This window comes from Diadema setosum, chromosome 18 (assembly GCF_964275005.1).
Source record: "Diadema setosum chromosome 18, eeDiaSeto1, whole genome shotgun sequence".
Lineage (NCBI taxonomy): Eukaryota > Metazoa > Echinodermata > Echinoidea > Diadematoida > Diadematidae > Diadema > Diadema setosum.
Window position 1 is genome coordinate 18,869,017 of NC_092702.1, and position 25,918 is coordinate 18,894,934.

Below are 25,918 nucleotides of genomic sequence, written 5' to 3' on the forward strand. Positions count from 1 at the left end.
CAAATTTCAACGAATACAATTTGTTTGTATTGCTTGTAGAGCTTTGGGCAAAAACTTCTCATTCAACACACATGGGCAAAAAAACAACAAACAATGATATGGCAATACCATCCAAACATTTACATTCTTATTCACTTTTCATACTTTGCAGACTTTATAGATTACATCCATTACAGGAAACAGCTTAACGTGTCTGACCTTGATGTAGTGGCGAGGCACTTTTAAGATAAGAGATTTGTTTTTATTTACAGAAAAGCTTGATATAAAAAAAAAAAGGAAGAGGAATAAATAGTAATATCGTCTTGCAAAACGTCATAGCAGCAAGATTCTTCAAATGCTTAAAATGGTGCCTTTCTTGTCTCTTGACTTATTCTTCTATCTAATCTCTACGCAGCTGAGATCATTTGTTGGTAGATGCATTTAGGAATAGCTTCATCATTTGTGATGATAATGAAGAACGCAACAAAATCTAACCTGTGTCTAGCGTACAACCTTGTGTTTTATATCTTTTTCTCATATTCTTGCATGTCCATTTTGCATTAAATGCACCTATCGTGTGAAAAAAAGTGAGAAAGCGTCCAGTCGTGTATTGATTCAGTATACATTGTCGCCTGGTTAAATACATGGTGTATTTTATTTCTGTTGTTATATCAGAAATATAATATGGTTTCGCGCATTTAGACATTGCTAGACCTAACTACACTTACAAATGTGCTACATAAAGAATTGAAATTAAGGTCATTAAAGAGGGCTATGATAAACATACCAGTAAACATATCGATCAAGGCATTTTACTTAATCTTACACAGAGACCCTCTTATTGCTTGTTACAGTTGTAATGTGAAAAACAGACGGTTTGAACGTAATCCGATGGTTTAGGAAAAAACACCCCTCCAAAAGAAAAGATGATCATGTTCGTTTGTTAAGACCAGTCCAAGTTCAGTGGCTCACTGTGGTTGCATGGCAAACTGTGAACAAACTTCACTTATTTATGGCTGAAAATCCTCAACAAAATCATGTAATAGACTTGACATCACAAACTGGTTTACTCATGAAGCCGAAGAGAACAGTGGCACCTTTTCCTAGAAGATAAATGGCACATTCAATTCTGCTCGCACATATATATTTTGCGCCAATTCCTTGTTGTTGTTGTGTTTGTGTGTGTATGTTGTGTGCGTGGGGGGGGGGGATGGGGAGTTACCCCATGCACACCACTTCCTATCATTTTTAGACTGGTAGGGTGCATGCAAGACTAAAAAAAAAAGAAGAAAAAAAAAGACTGTGTTCAATACCTCTCAGGAAAGCAAGAAATATTACAAGCGGTAGTCATCTACGTCAGGTTTGAGACATGTTAATGTAAAGTTTGCTAATTGCCAGTGATCCTAGCTATACACCACGTATTTTTTAAGTGCTTGAAGAAGCTTACATATTAGCGGTGACCTTTTACGTTGAGTGATATGCTACATACATTTGGTGTAGTTTACTAGTAATTAATCAGTGCACATGTATGGACACATTCTGTTGTATAGACAAATAAAACCAGGCCGTAAAAACCTCCTACTCACAATCACATAACGTTCAATGTTCAAATGGTAATATTCATGTATCAATAAATCGCAGTGTATTGCTATATATGCTCTCAATTACGCCCATTTTATAGGGGTCCCTATAAAAAACATGCTGCTGGAAACGTTACAGCAGCTATTGTTGCACTCGGCATCACGTAGGACCTACATAAGATGAGGGATCCCGTCACGTCCAAAATAACTTTCTAAAGTGTTTCATCGAGAAATTCAAATACGTAGCCACATTATCTGCAGTCAACTATGCTTGGTCTAGTCGTTTTTGTTATGTTTTGCTATTTTTTTTCCTGAAATCGCGTTTGTTACAATCATGCGTGAAAATTTGTAGCTTATGTGAAAATATGAACAACAATTTTGAAAGTGTATATATGAATCAAACATCTATATTCATTATCGCGCATAAGATGACAATTATAAAGGCAGTTGATATATGATACGATCTTGGCGGTATGCGACACAGCGACATGCAGCTGTAGTGTGCTGGTAGAGAAGTCATATCATCGGTGGCTGGTTGCGTAACCCAAGCGATGAGTTTGCAAAGTGGTCCCGACGTGACAGCAGAGAGCCCTCCCATCCGGTCGTCTCAGCCAACTTGAGCACGGTTGTCCGTAGCAGTTCCACCTCACTCAAGGTTGTATCAGCGAACTAGCAAGAAGTTGGCATATAGAGAGGGAACCATGTAGAAAACAATGGAGCTGAAATCAGACAGCAACTGTTCATTGATAATGCTATTCTGAACAATACTGTCTCGATTATGGTTGGCGGGGCACTGGACATACAGAATGTTTCATCCGAAGGGTTTAAATGCTTCAGATTGATATTATGGGTCCCTCGACTTCCCCAAAGGGTTCTATGACATAGCCACCCCCCCCCCCAAGAAAAAGCATTTGAAAAGCAACGTTTAGGGAATTAGTAGTTGTTGATCCGACATCACAAGCCATTATCTGTTATATTGATATGGGCTAGTCAAGCACTCTGTGAAAGCGTTGCCACCGACTCGTCACGTAGACTTTACGAACTGAACCTGACAAAGTCCTCAAATTATCTACGGTCAGGTTTTGAGCATTGCATTATAAATACGAAAATCTATTCCATCGACTGCGCTTAATGTGATCGTTCCACTTTTTTTTTAATTTAATTTGGTGGACTATTTGCCTACACAAAAATGTCGTTCCAGGGGAGAACGTAAAAAATGTTTTGCCCATGAGCTAACTGACAAAATGTTCCACTATCATGTGATTATGTTTATTTAATCATTAACTAGTATTTGACTAACTCATATTAACACTAATAAGTACAAACATTGCATACATCATGAAGGACGACAGATTTCAGCATGCACAAAATTATTTCGATATATCTGTGAGTAAAGACTGGTAGATTTTGTGGTTTACAGCCATTTGCTACCCATCCATTTTGGGCAAAGTGAATTTCCCCTTGTACAATACGTTGTGCAATGAATCTATTCATGATGACGCCGGCCACAATAAGTTTCAAGAGAATGGTTTGACTGGCCAATGACGCTGTCATTTTACTTCCATTGTCGAACAGAGACGCCGCGGAGAAATAAACATGTAAAATTGGATGATCTTTGTATATTATAGTCTTCTTTTGCGATTCTTCTTATTTTTCATCTCTCTCTCTCTCTCTCTCTCTCTCTCTCTTTTTTTTTTTTTTTTTGGGGGGGGGGGGGTCTTCTGTTCTATCATAACATTCCTTTTAAAACGGATGCTTCAAATTCATGCCAATGTGCTCTTCTTTCTAATTGGTTGGTACGTTGAAACAAGCTGAAATATTTTACTGACGGCTCTGAGGTACTTACCTGAATCACGATCTGTAGAACGCCACCAAAGTCCTAAGTTCACATCTCGCGTGGATGAACAAGCACGCGCCGCACTCTGTGGCAGACAGAAGGAGACACAAATTCGCGGTGTCGGGTCCGGATGGCTGCTGACTCCCCTCGCTGCTGAGGATGAATGGGTTCCGTTGCTAGGCGTGGTCCCTCCAGTGGTGGGATGTAGCTCCTATCGCTGACGATGAAGCTGAGCCAACGCAACGACCGGCTCTTGGCACCTGTTTTCACCCTTCGTTGTTGGTGGGGTTGGCAGCTCGTTTCGACAGATGAGAATTCTTGAAACAACTCAGCAGATGTGTGACCCTTTCCAGCGCAGGTATGCAGTGACAGTATGTGGAGAGGGGTCTCGTTTTCCCAAAGGCAGATTATCCCTAGACTAAAACATCTCAGAGAGAAACAAATCTTCCTGCTCGGGGGATTAGAGAAAAGGGTGGGGTGGAGACAGGTTAAGGTAGATGTAGATACAAATTCGGATGATAGTAAATACATGATCAGATTGTGATCCCTTCCCTACATGGTGCTGGTGACCAAGTTGTCTCTCATTATCAACATTCTATAACTCACCAAAATCTGTGGCTGGGAAAGCTGCAATGTCTTGCGCTGCAGATTCACGTAGCTGTGTAACTCAGTTGGACGTAAATCGGGCGATGCGGTTGCCGCAGAAATCTGTATGCACGATCTAATGGTTTAGGGATAATATTGTGGGGGAACAAGAAAAAGGTGATGTCTGCAATGTGTGGCGAGCGAGGCTCGCAAGACTTGCCTTGTTAGCACCTTACCACTCACACAGGTTACGGACTCTGATCCATTTTGGATGCTAAATACCTCACGTCTCGTCCCCGGGGTTCCAAGTCTCTATGTTTCCATTCTTTCTTCTTTTTTTTTTCTCGGCGGCAGTCAGCTTTTATCTTTCCTCTAGCGGCGGCGTGATGTCTGGGACTCGACTGTCGGAGCGTTCGTTGCCGTGCCCTCTCCAGTCTCCACCACATCGGACCCGAAGAGATCTCTTGTAAAGCTCATTGTACCCTAAATACTTAAGGGAATAAAATGAAGCAACTGACCCATTTACAGAAGGGTTGAAATCGTCTGCAGGTACTCACCTCTACCGTTCAACTTTAGGTGTCTCTCTGGCAATGCTCTCCTGGCAGACTCCCTTAACATTCCCCCCTCGCTCTCGCTTGTTGAAATGTGTCGAGGAGCAGGGGCGATGAACGCAGCGAGTCTGCAGGGTGCCTTTAGCCTTGGTACCTAGTAATTTACACTTGGCAATAGGCCGACTTTCAGACAGCAGTAGTGTTCCACACACACCTTTTATGTCTGACTAAAATACACAGGGGGAACGAAGAAAGCTTTGACGATCATTTTACAATAACCTCGGTCAAAAAAAAATACAAAAAAAACAAAAAACGAAAACAAACCCAACAAAGAACTCATTATAAGAGGATTATCAGGTCAGCACCTAATGACAAAATTTGTTAAAGTGAAGGTGAGTAAAATCGAGATAAAAATGATCCACTCTTACACTCATTACACTCATATTTGTTTGTTTTTCTAGACACAGAATGACGTACAGGTCGATACCATTCTTGCCGAAGTGGACAGTACGAGAAGATGCTCTACTAGGCTCTCGATCGTCTCCATTACTGCATCGGGAAGACAGTAGTGATTGGACGTTCGTGAATACATCGAAGTGCAATGCGGCATGTCCACAGGTCAAACAAATATTGACAATGAACCATGCAGCTTTTGATGCTCTGACGCGGCTTTTTATCTTGTCTCTCTCCGCTCGACATGGTGATCCACCTAGAAAATTTCGAATGCATCGCGATACGCGCTTATCGTACTGAAAGCTGAGGCGTGGCGATTACCATGATAGATAATTTTTTAGACACTACTAGGTCTTGTTCCGGTTCGTCACTATACATTCAATCTGTCATTTCAGCACCAGCCTTCGTATGAAAGTCACTCCTCAATCATATACCCTTGTTAGGAAGAAGTACCTGGACCAGTCAGCATACGCTCACGCATACGCACCATATCACACACGCAGATGGCAACTCGTTCATGAATGATTGTGGATGGCGATATAAGAATGAGACGAGTGTGTGAGAAGGATATACAGGAGTGAGGTAGGTGACGGTGGGAATGTGAACTGAAAGTTGATGTGAGCATTCACATTGATTATTGAGTATTCATATTGCCAGGCAGCGGCAGCTCAAGTCGTGAGCGTGTCCCCTATTCAAACGTGTAACATAATGCAAATGTAGTGTGTGTATTCTTAATTGCTTTGCTGGACTCTTGAACTCTTAACTCCAGCTCAACTTACTGTTGGCGTCTCTCAGAGGGTCCGGATCGTCGGGACCAGGACGTCTCATGACCGGAGGACGAGTCCAGCCGGGACGATTGCCCAGTCGACGGTTCTCATCCCGCATGTAGTCATTGAGCGGCTTGAAGTACTCCTTGAAGCCGGCCGGATTCGGTCGGCTCTCTCCAGTCAGGTTCCGGAGGACTTCTGGCCAGGGTTTGCTTTTACCCATCTTCATGGCATCCCTGGGAGAATAACGAAAGAAATGTTGTTATATCAAAAGAGTAAAACAAACAAACAAACAAACAAACAAAATGCAACCTTCACAGACATTCTAGGAGAACTGCAGGAAAGGCTACAGAAGGGAGAATGTCACTCATTCCTCTACACATGACATACCAATGAACACAGAAATTTTCCACTGAAATCATCGCACCTATTTATCTATCTGCTTATTTTTGCTCATCTATTTTCGTTATTCATTTCCCAAGGACATCAAATATGAAGAAAATTTATCATGATTCGTTACTTCTTTTCTGGTTCGATCAACAATGATTTGATAGACGTAACTGAGCATGTGCAGGGTTGGAAATGTGTACATTTTGTTTGGACATCGCCTTTAACCAATCATATTACGATATCCTCATAATAAGTAGTATTTACTTCATCACCGTCTTATTTGTTGAAAATAGTATGAGTGTGTAAGTACTGTTGCAATGTTTCCTCTTTTTTTTATTTTCTGTTTCACTATCGTTTTATTTAATTAAACTTTTCAGAAAATTGGTAAGTTCCGCTCATGTTTAAACTAAAAGCACAATCATCTGACCGTTCAGTCACAGTAATTGTAGGTGACTAAGCAACGCTTATGTCTATAGCAGATGATTAGGTGCTGCTCAGCTACTACTATGGAAACTATATTCCCGTATATGTTGAAAAGTGGTGTTAAAAAAAAACCAAACCGGGTTTTCTTAACCCTGGACCCTGGAAGGGAGCAATACATTGCTCTTCTCGACATTCACGCCGGCCCAGGAGACATTGTGTCGCCAATGTGCTGTCTTATGGCGGGAGATGACTCTTCCCCCTGATTGGTTCAGACAGCCAAATAAAGCTCTTGAATTGGCGGCTATGATAACACAATTATAACTCTCATGGGGGAAAGAGACACAGCCACATGAGCGAGTGAATGTTCCTACGTGGCCTTATCCCGATGTGCATTGTCACTAGATTTTGCAGAAAATCAAAGGGCAGGCAGTGTGCTCATCAAATGATTAACTTGATGCGAAAAGAAGTGAAATCCAATGAAGGCAACGTCCCTAGGGTGTACTCTTCGACATTTAGTTCGACTATCGTGGATGACTTTAATGTGTCTAACATACGTAAAATGATGCGTAAGAAATGTGTCCGCAAGATCTTTTTTTTAAGAGGAAAAACCCCCATGCACATTCACGTGCTCACTACATGGCGTACCTTCAGTGTGAATCAGGTTAACGAAAAACTAATTTTGGTATCGTGGATTTCTCCACGTTGCTCTGTAATTTGCACCTATTATGTCAGGGTGTATAACCAATTTTCCTTTTGTCCTAAAATATGATGTCGCCACACTCCCTCCCTCGATCGATATGACTGATGTAGTCAAGAAGATACTCAGCAAATCGAGGGGCGGGATGGTTTTTGTCCAATCTCGTCACATTACTTGCACACGGAAAAAAGGCGCACTCTCTTCACCTTCGGCATAAAATGACGGTTAAAGACACTATCAGATTTATGCGCAGTATATAGGGGTTGCAAGTATGTTAGATCTGCGAAACATTGTCCAGTCCATGTTACTTCCCACAACATTAACGATAAGCCTAACGACATGTTGCTCCGAAATAGAATCTGCAAACATGAACATTCAGTAAGCAACATCCTTGATTAGTCCTATTTTCTCTAGCTAATTTATGTGATGACTATAGTTACTTACGCTGAAAGTACATCAGCGAATGGCTAAAGAAATAATGAGATACTGTAAGTAGCTGGTAATTTACGATCGGCGAAGGCAAACATTATCTTGCGTATAGATTAACAAATGTATAAAACAGGTATACTTTCAGTGTACGCTTGCATATCTTCTCTGTTAATTCTCCATTTTGAATCAGGAGAGCATTTTTTGTTTTATATCTCCAGTTCGTGCCCCTCCCGCCCGCCCTCTCCAAAATGGACTATACACAAGGCTACTTAAAATGTAGGTGCCTACCTCACATTGCGTATTGTACTCAGTGCAGTATATAAAGGAAAGCACAGCTCTGATAGAGATACACTATTTTTTTTTTAAATTTTCTATCGACTGACACCATTGCTGTAGTTCAACATCTTCTTCTTCTTCTTTGTCTTCTTATCATTATTGCGGATATATCCACTTATTTCTGTCAAAATAGTCTTTATATATTTCAGTTGCAGATGGACAAGGTGAATGAATGAATTGATGAATTATTAGTATCATTTTTTCATTATTCTTATTACTACTACTATAATTTTTATTTCGATAATGATTATAATCATTATCACTACTGTTATCATCATCACTGTTGTTCAACTATCAGTTATGAGACAAGGGAAATACAATTGCACTTAATACACATTCATATACAATACAAAATTTCAATGATTCATACACAGTGGCCTTGACTTCTTGGGTGTAAAAAAAAAAACCCAAAACTCTATTATCTGCATTTCTTTTGGTCTGTTCTACCAATTTGTATAGGGAAATCCCGAGAGAATGTCTCGTCATCTTTTCCTCCCAATGCATGTTTAACACTTATTGGAATAGCACATTGCATGTTGTTATTGTTTTTTCCCCCACAAAGTAAATCGGTTATGCGGAGCAGGGACTTACCTGAGCTTTTTACCAGCCTCCTCGTTGCCATACAGATTGCACTCGTGGAGCGGCCCCTCGTGGCCGGACTCGTCACACAGCGACTTGAAGATCTGGTACTTCATCGTTGTGCCGAGGACGTCACTGTGAGAACACGCACAGACACACAAAGAAAAAAATCACGCATACACACATTTTATACACACACAGGAAAGCGTGTGTGTAAGAGGAGACAGTGAGTGACAGAGGAACGGGGGGGGGGGGGAAGAGATCGTTTAAGATGCGGCAAGTAGCGTCTGGTGGAGCTTATAGTGGAATCTATGACGATACATTGTGAACGCATCAATTTGTTGAAGATGACTTTCTGCTAAAAGGAGGGGTGTATGAGTTAGACGCCATCGTTATAATTATACCTGACATTCGACTTGCATACTCGCAACTTTTTTTTTGGCAGTGTATACACTCAAATCATGATATGTAGACGATAGTTTTCAAACAATTTTTAAAAAGCTGAAAGAGTTCATTAAATCAATGAGATATTTGACACAAAATGTGCTTTTTACAACAAAACAAAAAAAGAAGAAGCCATGATTGATGAGGTTGTCAAACTAGTAGGGAAAAAAAAAACACAAACACTTGCGGTACTTATTGAAGAGGTACTTCTGACCGCTGAAGCAGCTTCGGTATTGACATTTCTATAATGAGGAGTAGTAAAAATCTGACTATAATTTTGTCTTCCGAGGAAACCAAATGGTTCATTTAGTTTTCTCTCTTTTTAACTTACATAAGGTAAAAACTTGTCCTCGGAAAGCAGTTTTAGTGTATTTGTTCTCTTACTTGTATGGCACAATGTGCCGAGTTTGGTCGTCACCTGGGGGATCAAGGAGGCATCATTCTAACACTTTCTGGTGTGGGTATGAGGGGCGGACAACTTCACTGGGTTTGCACCCTGAAATGAAGTGAAGTGAGGCCTTTTACGTACGTGAGTCGCGGCTCCTCTTACACGCGGGACCTCCAGTTAAGGTCCTATCTGAGGGACAGAGTGTTTTGTTTTGTTTTTGCCTCTTACAAGAGGCGGGGGGGGGGGGCGACATGATTAATTAAACATCGCATGGGATTCGAACCCAAGCTACTTGATCGGACTCCAAAAAGTGCAATACATACCGTTGAAACGACACAAGTCATGGAAGTTATAAAGGGTACTCACTTCGCCGAGGGTTCGTCGTTGAGTATATTGTAGTTGACACCGGGATCGAAGTCGGCCTCGCTGCGAAGAACGGGAGGAGTCAGTCCTTCGTACTCTTGTCTGATGAAATAGGGGGATGGTACGAGAGAAACAGAGTTAGATTGAAAGGTGGAAAGATGTATGGGTAGATAATAAGGAGGAAGAGAAAAAACAAACAAACAAACAACAGAGATGAGACGATCATGATAAGAAAGGAGTGTTAAGTATGAAAAAAACCCCTTAATATCTCTCATATGAAGGAAGAAAGGAAAGAATTCAATGTCAGATGGCCAATTTGTTGTGGCTTTATATACCAGAATCGAGAGGATCACCGTGGGTAAAAACACACTGTCCATTGATGTAAACGCTCGGCGTTATCCGATTTGGGACCTACAGGGTTGAAAATTGGAGTGGTACGTTGCACTACACAACAAGTGCTCCACTGTAAAATAGTATATGATTTGTTTTTAATCATGCACTCTGCAAACCAGAGTGTCGGCTTAACCCCTTTCTGGGCCAATGACTCAGATGTTTAAAAATATTACATACATTCTTGTGGTGTGCAGAGGGTTAACACTTACCTCTTATCCCACCATTTCTCGGTGTATTTGTCAGGTCCTACGGAGCCGTCGAACACGCCTGATCGCCAGTCATCTGAAGCCATGGAGTACGGCATGGCGGGGATCACGTTCAGAGCCTCTCGCATCTGTCCGTTTATTACCTCATCTAATAAGACAAAAGAAGCCAAACCAATATTATTTGTGGTTCAGTTTGCATTGCCAATTTACGGACTTCGTTGTGCTCTGCTGATGAATGTCCCAGATTCATGTTGCATCCATAACTTACACTCATTAGGTTTTCACCGAACACTCATAGAAACATATCTAGTTTGGTTTTTTTTTTCATTGATGTTGACATATCAATATGTGGCTAATGCTCTGTACCAAAAGTATTACGCACGAGAAGATGAAATTTTCGAATGTAATATCAGATAATTATGCCCATCATCAGAGCTCTGTAAGCAATGTGAACACTTTATTTCAAGGCGCAGGTTACGGTAACTCTCGATAAATCTCCCAAACTAACGACTGTTTGAAAAAAATATATATATCTTCTTCTTTTTTTTTTGAAGTTGGACCAAATTTGATACAGCTAGACAAGTACAAGCACATTCATATTATCAGCTGTGATATGATCCAGCCGTGGAGAGTGAGTCAACGAAACAGTCTACTCACCACAATTCTCAGACTCTGTTTCTGTATGACAAAGGCGTATAAGGCATGAAGGTTTCGCTCATTCAGGTCGATTTTAAATTGAAATCAACTGCTTTGGTGATCCAAGCAAGGGATGGGGTCTTAAACTTAGAAAAAAAAATGACGCTCCTTTTTAGATATAGAGCGGAGATGATTTTGTCATGTTTGTAGAGAAGAGTGGATTTTAAGGTGTTACAGTCTTGTGTCTCTCAAATTCATGGAATAAATTCTGGAAGCATAATTCCTTTAAAAATCACTACTTCAAAAGGGATACGCGTTCCGTGGTAGCACGAGAACCAGTACTTACTGCGTTCGTCGGAATCACTGATCCTTCGGCCAAGCTGCTTCTGGTAGCCGGGCTGGTAGACAGGGATCGCTGGCACGCCAGCGATGGCCTTGAACAGGGCGGGACTGGCCGGATCGCGGAGAGCCATCGGCTGGTCGGCGAACTCTCTCTGGTAGTACGTTTGGCCCAGCAGATCGACGGCATCAGCCACGGTATCCATGGAAACATCATCCTGGCATGACTGACCTCTGTTGCAGAAGAGAAAGAGCGAAGAGGAGGCTGTCTTTAAACATTAGATTCACTCATAAAGCAACTTCTGTCGTCACTAGTGACGTAACTACCATCTTATGGTATTCATCATCACCACCACTACCACCACCATTATCAACACCAACAACACCACCAACACCACCACCACCACCACCACCACCACCACCACCATCATCATCATCATCACCATCATCATCACCACCACCATCATCATCATGTTATCGTTGCACGTTTTTTTTTTTTTTTTTTTCATTACGGCTAAGTGAGCCGAAATGCAATGATTATGATAAGGAGATACTTCCTTGCACAGAATTTTGATGGACCAGATCAAACCCAGTCGAAATATTTGCCAATACCCATGGAGTACATCACTTTCATCATCACTCTTGTCACTACCGTTACCATCATGACAATAATCATCGTCATCAACGATAATCGTTTCAGGTGTTCGTCAAACCCGTAAACATGTCTAACACCTTCATTATCAACACCGGAAGTTCAATCATCTCAATCATCAGTAGGGGTTTAGCGTCATCATCAACGTCATCACACACGACTATTACAGCCATTACTTCCTCAACTTTTCTGATGGTCATCACCACTTTCATCCATACGACTAATTGTCTTCGAATTCGTCTCCAACAGTGACATAACTGCTACCGTAAATTCCCACACATGATATAACCACAGCTTTTACCATCTCTGACGTCAACACCAATAACGTGATCAACATCCTTATCATGATACCACCACTGTCGTCATCATCACTGTCTTGATCGTCGCACCTGTAATTCTGGCCATCCTTGAAGTCGTAGGAGGTTGGGCGATCGCAGAGTCTGTCCTTCCCGTCGTCTGGGTTTCCCAGCTGGGAGTTGCTCCAGTAGGTGTCGGGCAGTTCATCGAATCCCATGGAGGTGTACATGTCTTCAGCCGCTTGGTACATGCGGGGAGTGTCATAGCCCTGGAGATGGGCGTGGCGGAATGGGGGCGGGGCGGAGGGGGATCACACAGTATATCATTATTATGAACCTGAGATGGTAATTAATGGTGCGTATTCTGAGGAAATACAAGCACATGTTGATAATAAACATCAAAAGGTTTACGGGTCAGCCATGCACAACCTGAACAACCTTGCTGCATCATGAAATATTCTATCGACTAAAAAAAAAAGAAAAGAAAAAAAAAAGATAAAGTGGTGTGTTTTTGCTCTTTGAAGAGAAAGGGAGAGGCAAAATTTATCAAGGTTTAATAGTGGAGAAGATCACCCTCTCTGCTCACATATTATATCTCTTCCGATATATACACGCCATATAATTGCATTACTCGTTGTTGCGTTTTCTTGTGTGCGACTGTATACCGCAGTATGCGAGAATGTATATATTATGCCAATATGAGGATAAAATTATGTAAACTCTAATGATAGCCATGCTGACCTCTCTTTGCAGAAATCCGTCCGCGCCACCTCCGCGTTCTTTGAACGGCTTCGCGACGTCGTAGATGTTGCCCCAATCCTGACCAGTCATAGTTCCTGTGGGGGGGGGGGGGGATCAAACGGTTGCGATGCCAGAGTATCATAGCGGCATTATTTCATCGTCATCGTCACCCTCATAAAGATCAGATTCACTGAACATAAACACGACTTTTGTTTGATGTTTTAAGTCTCTGGCCTTTTCTCAGAGTGGTCAGTTGTTTCGATAAGTCTGAACACAACAGATGACGATTAAAGGAGTTGTAAACATGCATTACACGCTCGAGTAGACGGTGTCGCTCGTGCCGCTTGTAACGTTTTTTGCTGTTTAGATATTTTTGTTACGTGTGACGTGTGAAGATCCAAACGTATAGACCTATAACCAACTGACCAACTAACATTACTGCCCATGTGCAATTCTTAAGTCTCCATCAAACTTTGTCATAATCCATGGGCCATAATCTCAAATATTGTTCATGTTTTCTTGTCTATTGCATGTATATAGCGGCATCAGACTTAGACTACGAGTGGAGGATAGGAGAATGTGACTCTTTTTTTTTTTTTTTTTTTTTTGCTTAGTAGACTGATTGACGCATAATGATTATGACGTCTTTTCGTCATTTTTTTTTTAATTTTCCCCTCGTCTTTCTGTGATTGGCATTCTGTGATAATGACCTTGTACGGAACCTTCTTCCAATCAAACTCCTAATAAACACGAAACTAAAATGATATAGTTGATGACATGATCTCACCGAGTCGATCAGCTGGGATTGGTCCCTGGGGATCGATGACGTCAGGGCCGTACTTGTCGTAGAGTTTTCGTCTCACGAAGGAGTGCATGTTCTGGTAGACAGGTCGCATCTCGTTGTACATGTCGGCAGCCTCGCGCTTCAGGTTGTCCACGCCGCTTCCCCGGCGAGTGCGATCGCCATTGTCCCGGAATCCTACCCGAAAGGGTAGGGGATAGAAAAAAAAATATATATATATGTCAAATTGAATAGGAATGCAATGAATTCGTTGAAAGCTCATATATATATGGAAACGGCAAGATGTGAACAATAGAATACCGCACATAAATAGCTATATGTATGTAAACAACTCCCTTCATTTTCTAAAGATATATATATATAAAAATATAATAATTTGATAAATCTAGCGTGATTGGTTAGTTTGTTCTCTGCACCAGAAACCGAACCAAGTTTTTGGCCCTACACAAACTAAAAAAAAAAAAAAAAAAAAAAATAGAAATGAAAATACTAATAACAATTGGGACATCTCGAAGGGTTCGTTTAACTACTGCTCTGTTTGCTTGATTTTATTCTACTTATCAACATACAGTTGAAAAGAAGAAGCCTATATTTTAAACTGAGATGCGCGACTCAAATATTTTGCTAATTTTCGAGAAACAGAGCTGTGTTGATTCCCTTATTTAATTTTTCGAAAAATTTGGAGCAACTTTGTCCGTTTCTAAATTGGGGCATTTCATCAAGTGTTTTATAAGTGATTTTCACTGCCAAACTTTGCTCTCAGCCAGTCAGTTAGTTAAAACCGTTGTCAGTGACTGACAAGTTTCTTGAAACGTTGCCCTGATATACTGAAAAAAAAGGGGGAATATCAGTGTTGAAGATGAAAATGTCATTGACCGCACCATTCTCCTTGGCAACCTGGTTGCTAAGGTCGACGTACTGTCTGTAGTCATCCCGATTGGGGGCGCCCGCCGCGTCACGCCATCCTTTCCACGTATCGGTCAGTTCCTGCTTGTTTTTGCTCCGTTTCATAACTCGCTGCAAATCTGCGCAAACAGAGTCAATGAGAGGACAGTGAGAGAGAAAGAGAAAGATACAAAGAGAGATTGTGAGATGGAGGATCACAGAGAAAGAGTTAAAATGCGAAGCTTTAATGGAATGGTGAGAGATGTACATGTTAACATTATCACACACTTTTTGTTAGTAAGCACTTGACTGAATTTGCCGATGTCGTCCATGCACTTTTGCAAGCTGACAGTCACAGCTTGCATTAAAGGAATGTATATTTGTTGAAATGTGAAAGCATAAGTATATTCTGGATATTAAAGAAACCGAGACAAACTGTTGTCACATTCCGTAAAATTCATTTTTGGTTAGGGAGACGAACTATCATCATGAAAATTTCGTTATTTTCCATTTCAACTTTCATCGAACGACAGTCATTGAACTTGGCGGATTAATCGCAACATCTCGATTGACACGTCTTACTTTTTTGACGCTGTTGGTTATGGCAGTGAGGCAGGGAAGATGTCGGCTTACGAACCCCCAAAGAGGGTTAAAAATAACATGAATTCACATTTCATTGTTGCCCAGAATAAACAAGGACACGAGTTTTCTCAAACAAAAGCTTTCTCCACTAATGTGATCAATACATCAACATACTTCAATAGCAGTCCCCGGTCTCGGCGGGAGCCTTGTTGGCACTGTGGTTCCTTGTTGGGTCGGAACGCGGGACATATAAAATCTCATATCCCATGATCCCACGACTTTTCTTCAAGTTCAAGTTGATTTATTTCATTTCCAACAAACAAAATAATTGGAAGTACAATGAAACATTCGTATACACAGATGTCAGAAAATCAGTACCACAATGCGATGAACAGAATTAACATTGTAAATAAGATACAGGTAAATTATCAACAGAGATACAAAAAAAAAACTGTTATGTCACTGTGGTAAATGCATAAAGAATATTGCTGGAAATGGAGGGGACTGCTAAAAAGCAGAGCTTGTAGAATGCAGTCCCCTCATACAGAAAAAAAAAACATAGTAGCAAAAAAACAACAACAACAACAACAACAATTTCCCTAAGCGGTAGTAAAAAAAAAAAGACAGAGTAATACACACATACATGCACACATACCAACGCACATTGACAAACACAAGACGGCTCTCTTGTAGACGGCTCTCTTGTAGACAACTGTCTTCTTAGGAGGAGGGGAGGGGGGATGGGGAGACTGGATAGTTAAGTGGGTACTGAGTCGTCATCATATGGACTTCTCAAGTCCATTTCTCGAAAGGTCATTAACATTCCTTCCACGATGATCCGGCCGTGAGAAATGCAGTCAGAACACCCACCTTGCTTTATCACAGACTGAGAGACGTGTTTATGGTGGCCTAAAAGACAGGACTTGCCCCTGGATTAAGACACAGGCGTACTGGATGACAAGTATGCAGGGTCAATGTCTATTTGATCTATACGGAAATGGAATTCAGAGTTTTGCCATTTTTCTAAGTTGCATGTGTGTCATATGATAATGCCTCCCTGGGGACCTTCTGTAGAGAATAATATCATACGATAATAAATCTGCGACGAAAACAATCTAAGATTATATCCTGATCAAAATGAATGTCAGGGATAAAATCTGACAAGCAAATCGTTTGTGCTCTTTGTATAATCGTTCGTTTTTCCGTGAAACTGTTTAACCACACAAATAATATATATGTATATATATACATATATATATATATATATATATATAATGTTATATTCATATTATACTTCTCTACATCGATCCTCCTATAAGCCGGCGATACCGTCATGCCAGAATAAACACAGGCTAGAATGTTAATAAAAGTCTGCGACGATCTATATCCTGATCAAAATGAATGTCAGGGATAAAATCTGACAAGCAAATCGTTTGTCCTCTTTGTATAATCGTTCGTTTCCATGAAATTGTTTAACCACACAAATAATATATATATATATATATATATATATATATATATATATATATATATATATATATATATATATATATATATATATATATATATATATAAATATATATACATATATAAATGTCATGTTATATTCATATTATACTTCTCTACATCGATCCTCCTATAAGCCGGCGATACCGTCATGCCAGAATAAACACAGGCTAGAATGTTAATAAAAGTCTGCGACGATCTATATCCTGATCAAAATGAATGTCAGGGATAAAATCTGACAAGCAAATCGTTTGTCCTCTTTGTATAATCGTTCGTTTCCATGAAATTGTTTAACCACACAAATAATATATATATATATATATATATATATATATATATATATATATATATATATATATATATATATATATACATACATATATAAATGTCATGTTATATTCATATTATACTTCTCTACATCGATCCTCCTATAAGCCGGCGATACCGTCATGCCAGAATAAACACAGGCTAGAATGTTAATAAAAGAACTTATTCCATATAGAAAGGCAAGTGAGAAAGATAAACTTGAATAATGAGCAGATGAAGATATATGTTATCTTATGACTCATCACTTTTCAGCTTTATTCAGACAGTTGTCTACACTTTTTTTATTCTCTCTAGTCGTATGCCTCTTGCGAGTCTGTGGATTAAATAAAAACTAAGAAGAGAGAGATAAAGAGAAAGAGAGGAGATGAGAGAGATTGACGGATAGGGTCTAGATAAACAGATAGATAGATAGATAGATAGATAAATAGATAGATAGATAGATATAGAGATAGATAGATAGACAGACAGATAGATAGATAGATATATATATAGATAGATAGATATAGACAGATATGTAGATAGATATAGAGATAGATAGATAGATAGACAGATAGATATGTGGAAATATAGATGGATAGATGGACAGACAGATAGATAGATAGGTGGATATATATATATATATATATATATATATATATATATATATATATATATAGACAGATCGATAGATAGACAGGTAGATAGATAGATAGATAGATAGGAAGGTAGGTAGATGAAATGATATGGGACCTAATACAATATATGTATGTAATGTGTTTGTGCACAGGGGCACTCATATTCACCTGTTCAATCTATGCTCTGTTTGTTCTGGAGGGGCAAGTAAATATGTCTTACATTCGTTGTTGTCATGCGGGCAGGACGTGGCGCTACATCTTTGGGGGATTTCATTAAGTGTTTTATCAGTGATTTTTTACTAGCAAAATTGCCCTTAGCTAATCGGAAGCAAGGATTTCAGTAGCTCAGAACAGTTGTCACTGACTGACAAATTTCGTGAAATGCTGCCAATATTTTCGGTGAGAGACAGACAGACGGACGGAAAGAGAGACGGAAAGACAGACAGAGGGAGAAAGATTCAGAAAGAGAGAGAGAGAGAGAAAAAAAAACCTTTTCATGTATCCGTATGCGTGTGTGAATATGTGTGTACGTGTACGTGTGCGTGCGTGTTTGTGTTTTGATGTCTTCACTTATGTGTGTCCGCTTGAATTGAAAGATGACAATTTTCAACAGGTTTTCAGAATAAGGCGAGGTCAAGGAGTTCGGTGCTTCCCTTTCCGAGATGTTCACTAAACAACAAGTTAGGACATTTTACAGCGGCGACCCCGCTGACATTATAAAACAAGAACAAAGACAAAAAAACCTAAAAAACATTTGTGCAATGTACTCCACCCCACATATCAACAGCAGAATGTGTGCGCTGAAAAAAGAAATGTCTGCACCAGTCAGATCTTAAGTAGGGCATAATAATACATTTTTCCCGGTGGAAACTTTTTTTTTGGGGGGGGGGGGGTGAGGGATTGACGAAAAAAGATCAGATTTGCCTAATCAGCGCTATGTTCGAAAGGCAAAGGATGGGTAGTCTCACGGAGTAGTCCGTTGCGAGATGGCAAAAAAAAAATGCGAGAGAAAAGCTTCGGATGACATTTGCGGAAGACATTGCTGTTTGGATATTGAATTCAAGGTTAATGCTTGGATAAGACAGTGCGATATCATCAGTTGTTTCATTAAAACGTAGACTGAAGCAACACCATGAAGAACTCAGCCTTTATGTAGTGATTGGTACCGTCCTGGTAGATGGGTTTTTCTGTCAGGAGCTTCTGTTCCCTTTTCATCCGTTATTATTTCTTGGTTTGACAAGATCTACAAAAATAATTCAAATGTAATACTTTAAAAAAAAAAAAAGATCCATGAGCCATTTACATCAAATCATTACGTATGAGTATTAGTAACAGAAGTAAATGAATTTGTGTTGAAGTACGGAGAAATCGAACATACTATGTATAGGCTACATCAAGTAGCGTCGACTTCGAAGCGGTCGGAGTCTGCTAGAAGCCGTGTCGGGCAAACTCCAGGTGAACCAGATATCCACTGACCCCTGAACACTGCACTTTTCTAACCTCCAACTGCGAGGGGTCTTCTACTGCTCTCGCCTCCGGGCTGCTAATATACCGTGGATGTTACGCTTTTCTTGTACAGTAATTCGTCAGCGACATGGAATGAAAGCACTGGTGTGTGTACAGAGGGTCAGGTCGAGGAGAACAAGACCCAAGGTTTCACGACACGCACTGAGAGCCACGAATGACCTCCTCGTACATGAATAAGACCACATGATATCTATTTTGCGTGTGTGTGTGGTTTTTTTTGTGTGTGTGTTTTTTTTTTGTTTTGCTTGGTGTGTGTTTTACATAAGTTAGATTTTACAAAAATATTTTTTTTCTCTCTCTCTTTGCCGGAGAGGGAGGAACTCATGCTGTACTTCGAGTTACGACTATTGGCATTAATTATACACTGTACTATGTTCATGAATACCGTGATAGCAGAGACACGCCAGAATGACGTTAATTTCACATCAGCGCTGTCGTCAGAAGCATGACGTAAATTGTCGAAAATAAGACGTACTTTTGATCAAATGGAAGACGTAAAAAGACGTCATATTTAGACGTCAGAAAAGCATCGTAATATTGTATGTCGGTATTTTTGACGTAAATAAACAAAGAAAATGGGCGTCATTTAGACGTCTTTTACTGACGTCAAAATGTCGTATTTTTGCTCAAATGGAAGACGTCAAAAAGACGTCATATTTGTAACGTCTGCCTGACATCTAGGTGGTCATACAAAGACGTCTCATTAACGTTTAGATTACTACTTTAAAGACAAAATGTCACGTCAGAATAACGTAATAAACATGCCGTTTACACGTCAATTTACGACTTTTTGCTTATATTGACGCAGAAAAAAGACGTCTTAAAAACGTCAGTCTGCTAGCTGAGTAAGACAGGTTGTTTGGAGGACATGTTCAGTGATTTTATAGAATGTTAAAATACTTTATCGTGCCTGCACTGTGCCGAGTCACTGACCTTTAACCATCTTACTGTGACCATAATGTTCCGAGTCACACCCTCAATATACTTTTACCATGCACATGCCGCGTCATATCTTTAACATTTTTTAACCACATTGTTTCGAGTCAAACTTTCACCACACTGTGACAGACATCTTTACCACACTGTGACCATGCTGTCCCGAATCATACCCTCAACGTACCGTCACCATACATGCGCTGTGTCACGCCCTCAACATTCTTTGACCATAACTATGCCGTGTCACACATTCACCACACTGTGAAAATACTGTGCCCAGCCCCTTCGTCACCACACTGTGACCATACTGTGAGAACCATGTTTAATTGAAAGTCCACTCCAAGGGAAATCTTCACCTCAGTTCAACAAAAGAATAAAAAACAAACAGAAGAATGAAAGCTTCAGCACAAACAAACATATCGGTCACCAACATAAGTTCAAATAAGACTAGACTACAGTTATTATCGCCGCGTAGCTGCCCCATTTACTTATCAGTATTTTCGTCAATACTAGTGTAAAGCAGGTTACTCTGTGTAATTTCTGTTACAAAATGTTAGAACAAGATTGTTTAGAGTTTTTATGTAGGGCCTAAATGAGTGGGAGATTTTTTTGAGACAATATCATCACAACCTTATTTAATATGCACATTTTTTCATGACTCACATCGCCATTTTGTGAAAACCTGTGACCTTATAAAAGTCCATTAATTGAATTCATGCTATACTTCTGAAAAAAAATCGCTAGAAACTTGCAATAATCCATTTGGTTGCTTTCACTCTGCGTTTCTATGTCGATTCGACCACGGAATAGAGTTCCACTTGAATGTACAGTCATACACATCAGGGTTAGATGAGAAAGTGGATTGACTTTGGTATGTACTTCAGATCTGATCTGAAAAAAGAAGGCGTGTCCGCATTTGCGTTACAGTTCTCGCGATCGAGATGCTATATAATATCCAAAGCAACGCAGCTTCGTGAATGTCCAATACGGCAAACAAAATACGTGAAGTCAGTTCAATAGTAAGCAAGTTATTGAAGAACGAGAACATTTCATAAAAATCATAATCATCTATATACTATAAAAAAAAACAACTCTGAAAGAATCTTCCTTTAAAATTATTTACATTAACGGCCGAAAGGAATAGTAAGTAAAAACTGAAGCACCTCCCATGAACACGTAGGTATTGCCGTATAGTGACGCATTTACAAAAGCAGGGCAGATTCTGAAATGATGAAGAAAGCGAAGGTAACGTAGTCATCCCCCCCCCCCCAAAAAAAAAGGTCATACTAGCGAGGCAAATGTGCAAATACGCCACGTGTCATCTGAGCAAATTGAAAACAAAACAAAAAAAAATCATGAACATTTTAATGGGTATTTTCGACTTATAAAGGTTTGCCAAAAGGAGGGTGCTAATGGATAATAATATGTAGATGATAACATCTTTTGCTCAACGTGAATACTGATATATATATATATCTATATATATATATATATATATATATATATATATATATATATATATATATAAGTCTCATTCGTCTTAGTCATCATAATTTCACTGTCTGGATCATAACATTTCCGTCATCGCCTGGCTATCTCACGCCCTTCGAAATATCTGGCTTAGTTTAGAATTGTACCCATGGTGCTAGCAGATTCGCTATATACATGCCCCGTTATTTATGAATTGTCATAAAACAGAGGTCTGCTTTGGAGGATAGAAAGCCATGAATACTTTTTTTTTCTCTTTCTCTCAAAACTTTCGATGCTTCTAGATTCTTTACCGGAGTCCTCCCTGTCAGAGGAATTTGTTGTTAAGCCGTGGGGTCTTCGTGAACTAAACTTACCTCCAGCTTTCCATGGGGATTATGTGATAAATGGCGCAGTTCTGACCAGGTAATTTTTGAAAAAAACAACAACAACAAAACAACAACACACACCTCACATCACACATTCTAGCCTTTGTATTAGAAATGAACTTCGTTTGAATCGTACATGTGAAGTTGTGAGAAAGTTAGTTATCGGAATGTTAGGCTCTGCTTTTATTTTTGCCTTTTGGCCACTGCGGAAGTAGATTGATACATCCACCTAGATCTAGTATGTTATGAATCACTGCTGGACCACTTCTGTCGCGATCCTTTTCTCCGCTCCTGAATCCCGCAGAACGGGGCAAAAATCATATCATGACATTGAAGACAATTACTCTTTGCTAAAGCAAAAATTGCTCCTTCCAACAAATTTCAGTCACCATCATCTGTTCGTGCCGTGATAACGGCCTTCCAGAGAAGTTACTTTTTGTGTACCGGATGGCCGTGGCGCCTAAAACAGAAAAATCAAAGAGAAATCTGCAGTAATGGGAACGCACCGGCGGTCACGTGAAAATCTAAGATAGGATTCACTCGCCGTCAAATACAGAATACGCAAGCCGCAATGAGTGAGAGAATGAATCGATTACAACGATTGCTTTCATGGCGAAGAAATTATTAGTTGTGATAGAATAAAGAACAATACATGCAAATCGAAACAAAGAGACTATACTGTAGCTAAAATTAATGAAATTCTTAGGGCGATTTGTCGATCAGTTGCTATACCTGAAGCTCATATTAAAAAAAAAATCTTTCACATTTTCTCCATCTCTCCAAAGTACTTCTGCTACAACTGGTTGATATGTCATTTAGTCAGAATTCATTTGGTCACACATACGAAATGCCAAATAAAAACCAATTTTACAAAATGAAATACCCAATATTTGTACATGCATGGATAAATGTATTTTGTGCGTTTTTATGCAAAATTGTAGAGATATTGACGCAAAACCTTGCCATGTCACGTATAACCGTCAGTTTGAATTTCGACCTTTTTAAAAGAGAGGAAGAATATGAAGAGAAGCAAAGTTAGAAAAGTTAGCACACACACAGACACACACATTCACACATGAAGAAAGAACAGGGCGGAAAACATGGCAAAAACAATGACTACGCAACTTGCAAGCACACCACCAAATGTGAGTACAGGGCAATTCTTTCAAACAGTAGAAACTTCCAACATCGACAGAAGTCAGGGTTCATGTCTCGACCACCTAATCAACTTATTTTCCTTACTTCCTGTCAAGGCCATGATCCAGGAGGTCTGATAGCTTGGAGTGATAACGATTTTTGGTGACACATGTCCTGTAAAGTTTTCCACTCACTCCTGTTTCTCTGTCACGACCTGGTCGCGGCTTAAAGTATCGCTGCACATTATTGACCGCGTCTCAAAATGACGTGGAAATTAAGAGAGCACATTCATTATACATTTCACCGTACCCAAATTCCGGAATGCTCTTCTCGGATATTTAATAAAATGTTCTTTTCTGTTCATTTTCAAACAAAAACTCAAATTAATGCTACTTAATGATTGTAACTTGCCTGATTAGAATCATTTTACCTGCTATTTTACATTATCCTCTTTGAATGCATGGCGCATCAATTTGAAGTGTACGTTTGCGTCATGTCTGATTTCAGCATTTATGCTTTTATATAATCATGACACTAGTACTCATACTCTGAATTCTTTATGAACTTGATGGTAGATATATTCTGGTATACTTGTGTACTTATATGTTAGTTGTTTTTTTTTTTCACTCAGTTCTTTTTCTTTTTTCTTTTCTTTTACTTCTGTTGCCCTTTGTACCCTGCTATTCTACCTTTCATATAGATTTGTAATTCGTACTTTGCAGTTTGTGTCCAATCTCCATTGCAAAACGTAGTCACATTAGCGGGGTTTTTTTCCCTGAAACCCGCGGTTATAAGCTTTGCTTTTGCGGTTCCTTCATGTTTCACATGTTATTGAGAATAGTCTTGCATGTGCATATGCTGCCACAATTTCTAGTCATGATCCACTCTATATAATATTTTGTATTTTGCTTGTTTGTATGTTTGTTTGTTTTTTGCTTAGTATAATTGTATAACATAGATGTCAAGTGAAATATGAAAATAAACGTGCTGGAACTGTTCACTGTGTCTCGAGTGTAAGACCGGTGCAGTTTCAGTGATTCCATTCAATTCGATTCAAATGTATACTTGTCTGTGTATATGTTTGTTTGTTTGTTTGATTGTTTTTATATGCTTGTTACCAGAAACATATATGTGGTATTACATTTCTATTTGCCTATATCCTTTTTCCCCTTCTTTCCTTTTAAACACTTGTTCGTCATCGATTATCAAGGCGCATACGGTACTTGCAAGGATTGTCAAGAGCAGAATACTTGGGTATTGACTCGAGTCGCTTGCTGCGATGTTGGATTACGCATTTCAGGTTGAATGTTACACTGAGCCTGTGGACAACGAAAAACTGTAAGGGGGAGGGGGGAGCATCACCTGGGTTGAATTTGTCGACTGCAGATCTATAGCCATCCTCTAGTAATAAATCTAAAATCACTACTAATCACGTCCAATCACGAGTCTCTGACGTCAAACCAAGCAGATTCGGGTCGTCGGCGTCGCATACAATCAATTCCGTCCATGTTTGTACCTTAGAAATGCGACAGCAACTTCTCACCAGGGATTTAATACGGAGAGCCAACAACAAAATCACCTATACTTCCGCAACAAGTTTGATGAATGCTATGCGACACCACCCTGTAGCTGAAGTTAGAGGTATATGAACCCCACTGGTGTTCTGTCAGAGGGCATAAACGGGTGGGGGTTGCTTGAGAGGTCATAAGTCAGGAGCTTTAGAGGTCAACAACGAAATTTCATGGGCGCAACTCCCCTTCCCCGACAAGCCCTATACGACATGGTTTGGGCCAACGTTTCAAGAGAGCTCATGTTCTTGCAGGTCATGAAGCATAAGCTGGAATTCGTTATATGGCTGGATAATGGGGCCCTGGGTGTCAGCACTAAAGACACTGCCATCTTGAAAAAAAAATATGATCAAAATAGATGACAAACTTTTTCATAAATTTCTGTTTATGTAGTATTTCAAGGACATAAAAGACAGTGTTTGCATGAATTTTCGGGGAGTGATTAAAGGGCAAAATGACACTCAGTCATCCACTTCCTGTTAACACAAACCTCATGGAAACACACATCTTTTGTAACTTAAGTTGTGATAATTCTCAAGGATAAGGGACACTGTGCAATGCGTTCAGAAGGGTAAGGAAACACAGGCATGCGACTTGTACCAGAATATTTGATAAGAACTTATTGAACTCCTTCATAAAGGAACTAGGGACATTCTTTTGACATTTCATGCCCCCCCCCCAAAAAAAAAGAACTTTTTTTACCGGCGTTTCTTTTTTTTTCATCAAGAAAAAGGATGAGTGCATGTATTTTCACACTGTAACTGATTTTTCCCAGGCCACTCAGATACAAACATTTCATGGAAATAACACGATTCGACCGTGCTTTTCTTGCCTAGTGTTGTTGAGCCGTAAGTTGATAGATGAACGTATTGTTGTATATTCAAAATGCTTGAACTTCACTTCAAAGGCAGGTTGTGTTATTCATTCCATCACTAAGGAGTACACGACAATGTCTATGCACGCTCTGATATACCATAGAACTCGAATAACATAACTTAATCATCCAAAACAGAAAATGGCGCCAAAAGTTTCGGTGTAACATGATAGCTAATCGATCAGTATCAGCAACTACGTCTTTACAGAGAATCTTAAATACTCAGCAGATGGAGTTTCG

At 39.7% G+C, this 25,918-nt stretch overlaps 1 protein-coding gene across 1 annotated transcript in view; it reads right to left on the minus strand.

Moving 5' to 3' along the window:
• Window positions 1–5,708: 5,708 nt before the first annotated feature.
• The window catches only part of LOC140241377 (angiotensin-converting enzyme-like), a 41,375-nt gene continuing 21,165 nt past the window's right edge, over window positions 5,709–25,918 (minus strand). Inside the window, exons 4-12 of the mRNA XM_072321108.1 lie at window positions 14,748–14,891; window positions 13,852–14,043; window positions 13,065–13,159; window positions 12,417–12,592; window positions 11,383–11,609; window positions 10,404–10,548; window positions 9,805–9,903; window positions 8,619–8,741; window positions 5,709–5,988 (exon numbers count right to left, since the gene is read on the minus strand). Coding sequence (XP_072177209.1) covers window positions 5,745–5,988; window positions 8,619–8,741; window positions 9,805–9,903; window positions 10,404–10,548; window positions 11,383–11,609; window positions 12,417–12,592; window positions 13,065–13,159; window positions 13,852–14,043; window positions 14,748–14,891 — 1,445 coding nt within the window. The 3' untranslated portion in view covers window positions 5,709–5,744. The remainder of the gene's footprint in view (window positions 5,989–8,618; window positions 8,742–9,804; window positions 9,904–10,403; window positions 10,549–11,382; window positions 11,610–12,416; window positions 12,593–13,064; window positions 13,160–13,851; window positions 14,044–14,747; window positions 14,892–25,918) is intronic.